Source organism: Miniopterus natalensis, chromosome 12 (assembly GCF_054644295.1).
Source record: "Miniopterus natalensis isolate mMinNat1 chromosome 12, mMinNat1.hap1, whole genome shotgun sequence".
NCBI classification, from domain to species: domain Eukaryota; kingdom Metazoa; phylum Chordata; class Mammalia; order Chiroptera; family Miniopteridae; genus Miniopterus; species Miniopterus natalensis.
The window spans coordinates 29,529,615-29,542,828 of record NC_142092.1 but is presented as its reverse complement, the minus strand read 5'-3'; the positions used below and the strand labels follow the sequence as shown (position 1 = coordinate 29,542,828).

Here is a 13,214-nt window from a genome sequence, read left to right as displayed (position 1 = left end):
TTCCTTTGACAAAGCCCAAGAATCTGAATCCACCCTACACCAGCAAATACCCCCTTCCTCTTTAGCCACCAACCCTATTTCAGGACTCTCAGATATTTGCTTGCATTTATTGAACCCTATACTAAACACTTTATATTCTTACCTCCTTTAATTCTCACAACAATCCTATCAGCTGGGTATTATGTCTGTTTTACGGATAAAGAAACTGATGCTTAAGTTAAGAAAGTAGTTTGCCAACTTTCAAATCTAGGTCTGTCATACTTCAAAATTTTCCAGGGGCCTAATTCCTAGTCATATGGCAGAATTTCCAATTCTGCATGCACAAGAGTGTAGGAAATTGCAAGAAATGTTGATCAAGGGCTTCTTGATTAAGGAATATTAAGATAAAGAAGTATGGCTGAGTTGAAGGAACCTCAGTTATAGGTCATGAAGAGGCCAAGATGTTTCGATCAGGTCCTTGAACCTAAAAAATATATGTTGGTTGTAGGTAAGTTAAAAAATAGTTTCAAGAAAAATTGTCCTCGAATCCCACTACTTAGAGAAAACCTCTATTAATACTTTGTGGTGGTATTTTTCTATTTATTCATCTATACTTTTTTATCTTAAATAAACTTAAAATTGTGACTATACTGTACTTAATATCCTTTTCTTTTCCCCCCTCATTAATAATAAATAATTGTACAGAATGGACAGGAATTACATACCTTAAAATCTCCCCTTCATAACTCTGACCACAATGGCCTAAATGGCCTGCTGATCTGAACTGGTAGGGAGTGAATGAGGGATATTCTAATGTAAAAGGAATCCCAAACTATAAAAAAGAACACAGTACAAGTACAAACAACAGCAATAATAGCTACCATTTATTCAGCACTTATTAGTACTTGCTAAAAAGTTTACATACACAGTACTCACATTTAACACCAGGGAACCATGACATGTATTTATTTTTAAATTTTGGATCAATGATTTGCTGAGTAGAAAGCTCTTTTCTACCTTACAAAAGCTCAACATTAAAGACTGACATTCCAATTAATATAATTAACCCTAGATTTCTAGATCTGTTTTCTTATAATGTACATCTACATGACTGGTCTCAAAGCTGTTTCCCTTTTCATGTTTAAAGATAAAATTAAACTTGCTTCCCTTTCATTTTCACAATAGAATACTCTTTAGTGCTACTACAGAATCTATTAAGAGCTGCTTCAAAATAGAAATCTACTTAAGCCACACTTTAAATCAGGACTACTCTTTTGTTGAGCTGCTTTGCAGGGGAAAAATAGCATATATACACAATACAATAGTCTGCTCAAACACATAACATTGATTGACTCCCACAAAATTTATTACTTTCCATTTGTCAAACACTGTGTTATCATATATGTTACATGCTACCAATGTTAGATGTCAAGACACCCTTTTCAGTAAACATGATTCCTAGAGTCCTGGATAGTTTAACAAATAGAGACCAGCCTGGCTAAGAAAATTCTAAAGTTCTCATAACTCTCAGCTGGACACCATGGGAAGTAGAATGTGAATATGTTTTACCCAGTTCTGAGGAAGGCATTATGAAAAAACTCATAGACATAGAGAAGACTCCCCACATCCACTGCAATATCTCAAAACTCTGTCCCAATTTCAGCATCCTCCCATTACCATGAAAACCAGGAACATTATCAAGGACAAATAAGCCTGCCACTATATTCTTACCCATAATTCCAAAGATGTTTGTCCTGTAAGTTCTATCCTAACTTTGTGAGTTCTTAGCATCTTGTGATAAGCAGCATGACGTCTTGAAGCCAAGTATAATGCCTGCCCAGGATCAATAATTGAAACAAATAGCAATGATTTATATACTTCACATCAACTAGGGAAAAGGTGACAAACATTCTAAGACAATGGAAGCGCAGGTTATCACCAGGATCTGTGTTTAGGAGATAAAACATGCAAGGTGAACAGAAAGCTATAACACTGACTAATCCTGGAGAAACATGGGGAAGGAATACAAACTGCTTAGCAGGGAAAGAACGGTTCTCTCAATTATAATGGAATCCATTCATAACACTTATTTGGAGTTACTTTTATGGTAGATGATATTCAAGTGATATTCAAGTGCTTCAAGCAAAATTGAGCAACTCCTGTAAGGCTTCCTGATGTTCATCATCAAGTTGGGATATACATTCCAACCACAATTCTTCAGAAGTCTGTACCTGACGCACAACATTAGCTAGGCGTTTGGCACAAGGATCTTCATAGTTGATAGTCTCATTAATTTTTCCTTCTGCAATTATACTGATTATTTTGGGAAGATTGGAATTATTTGGACCGAATACAACTGGGTGGTTACTTTCAATTAAGTCACAGAGAAAACTCAAAGTCTGAATAGCTTCCTCTTTATCCTCATGCAGTGGAAGCCATGACAACCAGTGTGGAAGAACTTCATCTACATTTACACAGTTAGGCTTAAACCTCAAAATCTTACCTACTGCTGAGATACAGTTCTCTGTAGCAATGACATTTTTTTTGGTTTTGGAATTTGCACACTTAATAACTTTTACCAGCAGTGGAACAGCTTCTGAACATAGAGAACGATAATCATCTCCACCAAACTGTGCCATAACACCCAGACCATAAGCAGCAGCTTGCCTGACTTCAGGGTTGTTATCTCGCATATTTAGTAGCATTGGCCACCGAAAATATTCTACATATTTAAATGAGGTTGGACTACAGTGCTCTATAATATCATCAAATATGCACAATCCCCACTGTCTGTCTGGCCATGGCCTGCTAGAACAAATTAGATTTACAATTAAAGGAAGCAGCTGTTCAAACCATGGTAAAATCTTTTCCTTGTAAGTACTAAATAATGAGTGCAAAATATCTGATACTTTGGTCAAAATGTAAACATCACATTCATCCTCATCTTGCAAGGACATTTCAACCTGTTGGTCATAGTTTTCTTCCTGTCTTTTAACCTGTCTCAATTCTTGGTTTTTAAAGTGCCCTTCAAGTTTTGCTTTCAATATTTCTCCCAGTTCTTCCAAGTGTTCATCATTAAGGCAGCCATCTCCCATTACTTCAATGGACTTTGCAAAAGAACTCATTATTTCTGAGAGTACATCTGTATCAGGTTCGGTCCCAATAGCCTTGATTAAGGGATCACATATGAATTGCCACATCTGTGCAAGATACTCTGGGCCACGAATTCTTGCACATTCCAGGAGAAAAGGCATGGACTCAGCTGCTGCCACTCGAACATTGTCATGGAAATAAAATTTCAGTAAAGGAACCATCAGCTTTACAATTTGTTCTGTATATTCCACAAGTCCTTCCCTTAATTCCTTAGCATAGTAAACCAACATCTGGCAAGCAGTTGCTTTTGCTTCAAGTCCTGAAGTTTTAATTCCAAAACTTTGCTGGTCTCCAAGATTTACAAATTGCCAGCCATCATCATCACTCATATTCTCCACATCCTGTGTGTCTAAGAGAGCAACATCGGGTTTAGCTGAAGCAGTCTTAATAAGAGGCTCAATAACCAGTGGAAGGTACTGTTGAAAATCATTTCCAAGAATTTTACACATTCTAGCCCATGCTGAAACCACGTAAGAAGTCTGAGGGTCATCATCTTCCATATTATTTAAATCTGATTGTGTCTTCAACAATAGCTGCATCACATTTGATGCATCTTGCATAAATTTTTCCTTTCCAACAGCAAGACCAACATGGCTAATGCATTCAATAGTTTTTCCTTTCAGAAGCTTGAGTTCCTTTTGAACAGCAAGCTCAACAATGTGTTTTAGTGATGGCATAAATATATCATAATATGGGACAAATTTTTCTTCTATTGTATCTGCAACTGAGGCAATGGTTGTCACAAGCTGTTCCAAAGCCAACTTAGTTCCATTCCGAATCAACTCTTGAAGTTTAATCACCAAAATGGAATGTATATTTCTCACCATACTATCCAAATATAGAACTAACAATGATTTGGGACAGTCTTCAATAAAAATAACAAGTGCAGAAGCCGCATGTGATTGCACACGCTGATTACCTTGATTTTCCATGGTACGCAACAGAGCTGCAATCACTGTTTCATGGAATTTCTTTTGGAAGTTAGGTGCAAAATCTGTAGCCATCTGTCCAAGTGTAGTACAAGCTGCAGCCCTCACCCTTGGATGAGGATCCTGAAGAAAAAGCAAAACAGAGTTAACCATTTCATCTAGAATTGGTTCCATTTGCTGATGGCATCCTTCTCCAATGGCAGATAAGGCCATTAATCCAGCATGTCGATATTTCCAGTCAGGGCTCTGAAGCATCTGCATGATATGCTCCTTAGTGATTGGCAAAACAAGTTTTCCACCGAGCCCACAAGCCAGTCTGTCTAGTGCACTCTCAGCAGCAACTGCATTGCTGTCAAAATCATCTTCTTCCATTTCATCAGCATTTACCCAGTCCTCATCGTCTTGTAGATCAACCATCATTCCTAATATATGAGGAATCGCCTGTGCAATAATATTTGTATGTTTTTTCAACATTGGGGTTGCAGTTTCAGACAAGGTCACTATTACTTCAAGGGCCAGCTGGCGTTGCAGATTACTAAGTCTAGAGTCTCCACATAACTTCAGACTCAGCTGCAGAGTATCTTCTAAGTAAGGACCCAAGTATTTAGGTACAGTATCTGCAATCTCAACAAGGGATTCTAGCACTGAGTCGTCATCCTGGTAGCATGAGTCATTCACAGCCTGTAAGATTCCAGGAAGCAAGTCTGCAAAGTCTTTGAAAAGAGCAATATTATTCTCATTGGCAAGTACAAATGCAGCTGCAGCTCTAGCGGATAACGTCCTGATTGCTGGATGTTCTTGATCCTGAATACACTGGTCCAACAACCGTTTGATGATATCCAAATCATGCCGCTCTTGGTTCCCAAAAATCCCAGGAAAGTGCCAGAAAACGTGAAGTGCAACTTCCCACAGAACCACATTTTTAGAGTAGATTGAATCAATAAGGAACTTCAGACCTTCAGGCCAGTGGTTAGTGCCATCCTCGTCTATCAAATTCCTAGCCAGCACAGCAAAAATATCACAAAGTTTTTTCCTCATACTAGCATGTGTTTCTAACTTAACAGCCAGTATCAGTTCAATCTTGACGTCCCTCTGAACATCAGAAGGCAAATTTGGATAGACTTCCTCAAACCCAGAGGACAAAAGCCGGCGTAGCAGTGCGGCAGCCATTTGTCTCACCTCATAACCTGCTCTTCTGTTTCTGACGGCATCTAACAGGAATGTAGTCTTACACAGACCTGGGATATTCTCATAGATTTCCTCTGCCTGCCTCCGCACCATACAGCTTGGGTTGATCAGGTTCTTCAGAAGCTGGTAAAACTCTTGCTTTCCCGACACGGTCGCCGGTACGCCTGCAGCCCCGGTCGCCGCCATCGCGCTCTGTCAAAGCCACCGCGACCGGGAAGCAAAGAAGGGGTCTGCGGCTCGGGGCAGTGACGCAAGCGAGGCGCCGGCGGGGTGGGCGGGGCCGCTCCGCGCGGCGCCGCCGGGGGTTCTGGGCGGGCGCGGGGAGGCGGGGGGCGGGGGGAGCGGGGGGCGGGGTAGCGGGGGGAGGGGGGAGCGGGGGAGGGGGGAGGGGGGAGCGGGCATTCGTAGGAGCCGGTTGTTGGCGGGCGGCATCCTTAATCTGTATTCCAGTCCAATAAAAGCGCACCTGCAGAGGGGGAAAAAAAATAAAGAAGATTATATTGATTGTGTTAGAATGGGATTATGGGTGATTTCCCCCCTTTATTTCTAATCTCTATAGTTACCCTACCCTATAATTTTAAAACAAAGTACATTTTGAAAACCGGCTGAAAGAAGCCGATCACAAAAGGTCGCATACTGCATGATTCCATTTATATGAAAGGTCTTGAATAGGCAAATCTCTACAGAAAGTAGATTAGGGGTTGCCCGAAGCTGGGGGGAGGGGAGAATGGAGGATGAGGGCTGTCAGATTATGGGGTTCCTTTCTGGGTGATGAAAATTGATTGTGGTGATGGTTGCACACCTTGTGATTACACTAAAAACCACTGAACTGTACAATTTAGATTGGTGAATGGTATGGTATGTGAATAATAAAGTTGTTTAGCAAGTAAATTCAATAAAAGATAAAGACAATTATTACCACCTCACCTAATGCAGTAGAGAGTGGTGCTCAAACTCTGGTGTGTATCAGAATCATCTGGCCTATGGATCATAATAAAGATTGAGAAAGATAACTAAGCATGATGTGGAAAGTGACCTGGACTAGTAATCAGAAGACTTGAATCCTGGTCTTACCTCTAAATTAATTTTGTATCCTTTGTCATGTCACTCAAGGTTTTCCTTGCATGTCGTTTAAACTGTAAAATGCTTTTAAAATTTTTCTTTCAGTAGGGAGCTGCTGAGATTATTCCAAAAATATGCCCCTGAAGCTAAATATTATTTCTTTAATTCAGGCAGGTGTGTCACTCAAAACAATCATTCCTCTAATAATGATTGGATCTTACTTTTGTATTATTGCTTTGCCACTCTGTCATTTTGACCTTTAGTGTGCAAGGTTGGTAGGATAAGTATAATACAATATAATTTTAGATGAGAAATGGAAACTCAGGAAGGTTGAAGGGATTTGCCTAAGATGACACTGCTGAGTGTCAAATTCACCTCTTCAGAAAGCAACACTAATGCTCTTTCTCCATACCACTGGCCCATGATTATTCTTGGTTTTGCAACATGATCAGAGGCCTTCACCTATTGCAAAGTCTGTCTTAAACTTCTCCACGTGGGCTTAATTTTAATTTTGTAAAATGCTCCTGTATATTTCCACAAAGATAGAAAAATCACAAAGTAGTCAGTTCCTTAAATTGCATTGTAATGTGGAATACTATGCTTCTTTAGGAGGAAACCACATTCTGTAAACAATGTTTCTCAGAAAATCAACAGTGTCAGAATCACTTGAGATGAGTATTTTAAACATAGATATTAGGTATCAAGCTCTGAACTACTGAATCAGAATTTCTGATTCACAGATAAAGAACAAGCAGACAGCACTGAGAGGGGCGGGGGAGGAGGGATTGAGCAAAAAAGACAAAAAAGAGAAAGAACTCATGGACGGGGCAACAGTGTGGTGACTGCTGCAGGGAGAGGGCATGGGTGGAGGTGGAAGAGGGGATGGGGGGATAAATGGTGATGGGGAAAAAATAAAATATAGAATAAGAAAAAAACATTAAAAAAAAGAATTTCTGGGGAAATGCAACCCAAGAGCGTTCAATTTTAAACCAGCACTGTGGGTTTTCATATGAATACCAAAGCTTGAGAACCATTGGTGAGCTGAGTTCTGGTTCTGATTCCGAGATCTTAACTACAGCTCTGCATCTTGCTCCAGATTCACTGGCTTTCTCACCGTTTCTTGAAAAAGTCTAACTACAGGGCCTTTGCATTTGTTGTTTCAGGAAATGTTAGTAAGTGTATTAAGAGGAAAGGCTTCTCTTAACACTGTATCTGTTAGCATATTAAAGACATAAAAAACTCTAAGGAGCCCTAGGCTGTTTGCTGAAGGGTCCCGGTTGGATTCTGGCCAAGGGCATGCGCCTGGGTTGGAGGCTCAGCCCCCTCTCAACCCCTGCTGGGGCACTTGCAGGAGGCAGCCATTCCAAGTGTCTCTCACACATCAATGCTTCTCTTCTCTCTCTCTCTCTGCCTCTCTTTCTCCTCTCTCCCTTCCACTCTCTCTGAAAAGCAATGGGAAAAAAAAAAAGCTATAAGGAGATATCACCACAAACCCACCACAGTGCTTTACATTTATTTATTTATTTTTCAATCCTCACCCAACAACATGTCCTCATTGATTTGAGAGAGAGAGTGAAGAAAGGAGAGAGAGAGGGAGAGAGAGAAGCATTGATGTTTCCCTCTCACATCAATAGTTGCCTCCCTTACCCGTCCTGACTGGGGATTAAACCTGCAACCTGGGCGTGAGCCTTGACTGGAATCGAACCCAAGACCTTCCGGTGCCCGGGACAGCGCTCCAAACAGCTGAGCCCCGCCAGCCAGGGTGATCACTGTTTCACATTTACAAATATGACAGTATCGGGTGTCGGTTAGTATGTGGAACAACAGGAAACTCAGTTATACTTCTGGTGGAAGTATAAGAAAACTGGCATAAACACTTTGAAAAAATGGACAAGGCTGGGTTAAGATTATTTAAGAACTCATTTGCTCTCTCAGCAAACATTCATTGAGGGCTATAGTAAAGTGTGGTGTTGCATGCTGTTCATGGGAGACAGTAAATGTCACATAGCGTAGTGATCACTGGTGACCGAAAGTCAGCCGTGGACCCACAAGGGGTTGCGGAGGCAGCTAATCTACTTTTGATGTGGGGGAAGTCGGGTAAGAGAAGATGACACCAGGGCTGACTTTTGAAGGGTGAATCTTCATTAACTATTTGAAGAGAGAGAAGAAGGTTGTTCCAAGTGAAACAACTTTGCTCAAATGCAGAGAGGCCTCAGAGCCTAGTGGGGTGAGGGTTTTGCCCGTATTTTAGAACTGCTAGAGCGTTGGGGATGGGACTTGAGGAGGCCTGGGGACGACACAGGAGGCAGGAAGGAGGCAGGTGATTAAACAGAGCCCAGATCATGAAGGATCGTATATTCCGTGTTAAGAAATTAGGATCTTTTTTTCTAAAGGAAATGAGTTTTTTAAGGATTTTAGTCAAGGGTCTTGAAATAATCAATTTTTAGAAAGATTAATTTGATAATATTGTGAAGACTAGAGGCATTTAGGAGGACAATAACCTAGTTTAGTTTAACTGAAAGTCTAAATCATAGCAGTAGTGGAGGGAAAGAAATGAGGGCAAGGATTGGAGAGGTTTAAAGAAGCACTCAGAGGGGAAGGAGAAGCTTAAGAAATCTCCCCAAGTTTCAGACTGAGCATCTGGTTGGAGGTGTTATAATGTACCAATTTATTTACCTATATATGAGTAAAGAGCAGTGTTAATGCAGACCAAAAGATTGCTAACTCTTTGTGGCGGAAAAGGAGGCTTCCTTAAGAAGGTGAGCCCCAGAATCCGTATTTTAGTGTCTAGTTGCTCCCACATGCTATACTGACAGTCATCATTTCAACAGTAGGAGCTAAACTGAGTCCATTTTAGGTAAGTTATTTGTGATGTTTTATTTTAGAAAAAACATACACTGCTTTAAAATCTTAAGGTACTTCCTCTTAGATTGCATAATTCTGTTATATTTACTTTTTGCATTATTTTCTTTCTTTTTCCCCCTAAGGAGTGAACATAATGCCCAAGCTTTCAAGACTGGACTTGCAGATTTGGTTAGAGTTAAACAACTTTCTTACATTTTGTAATTAAAATTGGCTTTTAAAATTGTTTAAACTGTTGAGAGGCCATTTAAGAATGTAAGTGGCTCAATACCAGACAAAGCAAGTGTTTATTAGCAATTTACTAAGTGGGGAAAGAGCAAAATAAGTTGCAAATTTCTTCCAAGATATGAAAGATTTAGAGTCTAATGAAAGGGGTGGAATTAAATTGGACACACGTGACATTTTTATAAGAATAATCCGGAATAAATAAAAATACAGAAAAAAAATATTATGAAGGCTCCTACTTGCCTAAAATGGGACAATATGAATATCAAAAAGAATAATGCCTGTCATGGATTAAAAAACCATCAAAGATATAAACAAAAGTGATGAGTTTCTAATATTAACAAAAGCCACTAATTCATTGATCATTTTTGGAGGTTGGTAGGTCACCAACTCTGAAAACTGATAAAGAGAAATAATCAAGGTTTTTCCTATCTTTCTCGCATAAACTGTATTTCAGGTTAACTAAATAGTTGATGAGGGTACGTTCTTCTTTATAGAATTCCACCTACCAAGTTCACAAAGAATGCTAAAATCAGAAAATTGCTGTGTCATAACCCCAAATGAAATAATTAATCTAGGTAACACTAAGCAATGTATGTTAAAATCATTAAATGAAACATCAGTTGGGAATTTAATAACAGAGGGATTAGGCTGAGACCACCTGAAATTACAGATTAATTTTAATGTTATTAAAAGTGGGATAAACCAGTGGTGTCATCTACCTGTTGTGTTTCAGCCCCACACCCATACCTCCTATAATTTGTTCTCTGAGGCTGAGATTAGACTCTGGAAACAAAATTTCCCTTTTCGTAGCTGGGTGCCTGGTAATTTCCACCAACAGGAGCCGCTAGAGACTGGAGGTTAGAAAGGGGACAGAAAAGGTATTAACCCTTCCTGCTTTTCCGTTTCTTGTCTAGGTTGCCCAAGCAGTGGCCCTTCCTCCTGGTGGCAGTTTCCTGCCTCTCAGGGCTCTCAAAAAGCCCTTTCTCCGCCTTCTTTGCAGAAACCCCGGCAGGAGCCTGGGGGCGCCCCTTCCTCAGAGGTCTCGCCGCAGCTCTGAGAGGCCTCTTCTTTGAGCTTACAGGCACCAGTTCCATTTTGTTCCCTCAGCTTTAGGGACTGTAACAGTTCCTTCGGTTATATCATTCGATTACCTCAGTGCTATTTATTTACTCTTTCAGGTCTTCCGCACCTGCCTAACCAATCCCTTAAATGAAATCTTCTCTTGGAGTACTCAGCATGGTTTGTTTTCCCAAGTGGACCTTTACTCATCTACCAGGCACTCAGTGATACATTCATAGTTCCTAAGAAATCTTTTTAAGTCAGGTTTATTGAGGTATAATTTACATGCAATAGATTCACCAATTATAAGAGTATAATTAGATGAGTTCCTATATAGAACATTTTCATTACCCCCAAAAAGTTCCTTTGGGTTTCTCAGTAGACGTTTCCCACTCTTAGCTTCAAGCAACCACTGACCTGATTTCTGTTGCTGTAGCTTTGTCTCTGCCAGAATTTCTGTAAATGGAATTACTCGGCAGGTGGCTTTTTGTGTCTGTCAGCTTTCACTCAGCCCAATGCTTCTGACATTCACCTGTTCTGGTGTCTGTTCCTTGTAGTATTCCATCATATGAATGCACACAATTTGTTCATGCAGTCACCAACTGATAGATTACATGAGCTGTGATTTTAAGAAAAAAGACATTGCAGACATATTAAACTTTCTTATAAAGATAAAACACTTTTAAAAGTGTCTATTGTATACTATTATTACTACTAATAATATTAGGGTTATAAAATTAAATATATCTGATTAATTAGAGATAATGTTTTAAAAGGTTTTTTAGGTAATAGACAAAAAATAAATTATAAAAAGGACCTGTCCAATTGGAAAATATACTTCGTAAAATAATCTTGGACATTACCAAAACATTTTTATCTGCATCTCCAGCTGCCGTAAGAAGTAACTCTGACTTTCTTAGGTAAGCTGTGGAAATTGTGTCACCGGGAAGAAGTAATAACAATAATGAGAGATGTGCAGAAATGTGAGAGACCCTGAGTGTCAGTATGTGCTGGGTGTTCTCCATTGCACCCCGCCTCCCTGCCTTCTCTGCCCTTTTCTGTAGCCCAGGAATCTGATGTCTGTGGATTGTATCACTCAGACTCCCTTGCTCTCCGGCTTCTGGCCGAAATGGCCAATGAGAGGCTCAGCAAGGGACCGGGAAGAGGGGCTGAGGTAGTTGGTCCCCATCGCCCCGCCCTGCTCTGTCCCCACCTTGTTAAGGGTCTGGCATTCACTGCACTCTACAGTTACAGTTCTTATAAGGGGGGAGGCCCTGTTCCATGCCACACATTCTCTCGAGGCTCATTCTCTCTCATATCCCCTTTAGGCTTAAAGACGGTAGAAGGATATAATTGTTTCTAATCCCCAGGCTTTGCTCTGTCCTCTTAATCTTGCCTGCATCTTTGTGTATGATCCTTTCAGTATATTCTCTTTTTTAATTGAATTTATTGGGGTGACATTGGTTAATAAGATTATATAGGTTTCAAGTGTAGATTTCTATGGTACATAATCTGTATATTGCATTGTGGGCCCGCCACCCAACGTCAAATCATCTTTCATCACCATGCATTTGGCCCCATTTACCTTTTACTAACCCCCCCCTTCCCTCTGGCAGCCACCACACTGCTGTCTGTGTCTGTGGGTTTCAGTTTTATATCCCACATATGAGTAAAGTCATATGGTTCTTAGCTTGTTCTGACTGACTTATTTTGCTTAGCATACTATCCTCAAGGTCCACCCATATCGTTGCAAATGGCAGGATTTCCTCCTTCCTTATGGACGAGTAGTGTTCCATCGTGTACATGACCCACACCTTTATCCAGTCACCTATCAACAGATGCTTTGGTTGTTTCCATGTCCTGGAAACACTGTGAATGCTGCTGCAATGAACATAGGGGTGCATATATCTTTGCGAATAAAATTTTTCATGTTTTTTTGGGTAGATGATACCCAGAAGAGGGGCTGCTGGGTTATATGGTAACTCTATTCTTAATTTTTGAGGAACCACCATACTGTTTTCCATAGTGGCTGTTCCAGTTTACATTCCTACAAGCAGTGGATGAGGGTTCCTTTTTCTCCATCACTTATTACTTGTCTTGTTGATAATAACCACTCTAACAGGTGTGAGATGGTGTTTCATTGTAGTTTTGATTTGCATTTCCCTAATAGCTAGTGAAGTTGAGCATCTTTTCATATATCTGTTGACCATTTATATGTCTTCTTGGGAGAAGTGTCTGTTCAGGTCCTCTGTCCATTTTTTAACCTAGTTGTTTGTTTGGTGTTGAGTTGAATGAGTTCATTATATATTTTGGATATTAACCCCCTGTCTGAGCTGTTTGCATATATCATCTCCCATTCATTCGGTTGCTTTTTTGTTTTGTTGGTGGTTTCTTCTGTTATGCAGAATTTTAGTTTGATATAGCCCCACTGATTTATTTTTGCCTTTATTTTCATTGCCCTTGGGGTCAAATCCATAAAATCTCTAAAGCCAAAGTCCATGAGTTTAGTACCTATGTTTTCTTCTATGTAATTTGTTGTTTCTGATGTTATATTTAGGCCTTTGATCCATTTTGGATTAAATTTTGTACATGGGGACAAATTTTAGCATAGTTTCATTCTTTCGCATGTGGCTTTCCAATTTTTCCAACACCACTTATTGAAGTGACTTTCTTTTCTCCATTGTGTGTTTTGGGGTCCTTTGTTAAAAATTATTTGCCCATATACATGTGGTTTTATTTCTGGGCTCTCAATTC

At 40.0% G+C, this 13,214-nt stretch overlaps 1 protein-coding gene across 3 annotated transcripts; it reads right to left on the bottom strand.

Annotated features, from left to right (window-relative positions):
• Positions 1-835: 835 nt before the first annotated feature.
• On the bottom strand, positions 836-5,456 carry RANBP6 (RAN binding protein 6). 3 transcript variants are annotated; one of them, XM_016214303.2, is made up of 2 exons: positions 5,241-5,456; positions 836-4,184 (listed from the first exon to the last, which is right to left on the bottom strand). In XM_016214303.2, the coding sequence occupies exons 1-2, from the start codon at positions 5,433-5,435 to the stop codon at positions 2,118-2,120; spliced, it is 2,262 nt and encodes a 753-aa protein (XP_016069789.1). In that variant the 5' UTR covers positions 5,436-5,456; the 3' UTR covers positions 836-2,117. The 3 variants fall into 3 exon arrangements, with proteins under 3 accessions (XP_016069789.1, XP_016069788.1, XP_016069790.1); XM_016214304.2 differs by having other exon boundaries at positions 4,030-4,184; positions 5,300-5,456; XM_016214302.2 differs by having other exon boundaries at positions 836-5,456.
• Between the last annotated feature and the right edge of the window lie 7,758 nt (positions 5,457-13,214).

Excerpts from the sequence above, each read along its gene's own strand:
- RANBP6 (XM_016214302.2), bottom strand. The coding sequence starts at position 5,435 with ATGGCGGCGACCGGGGCTGCAGGCGTACCGGCGACCGTGTCGGGAAAG.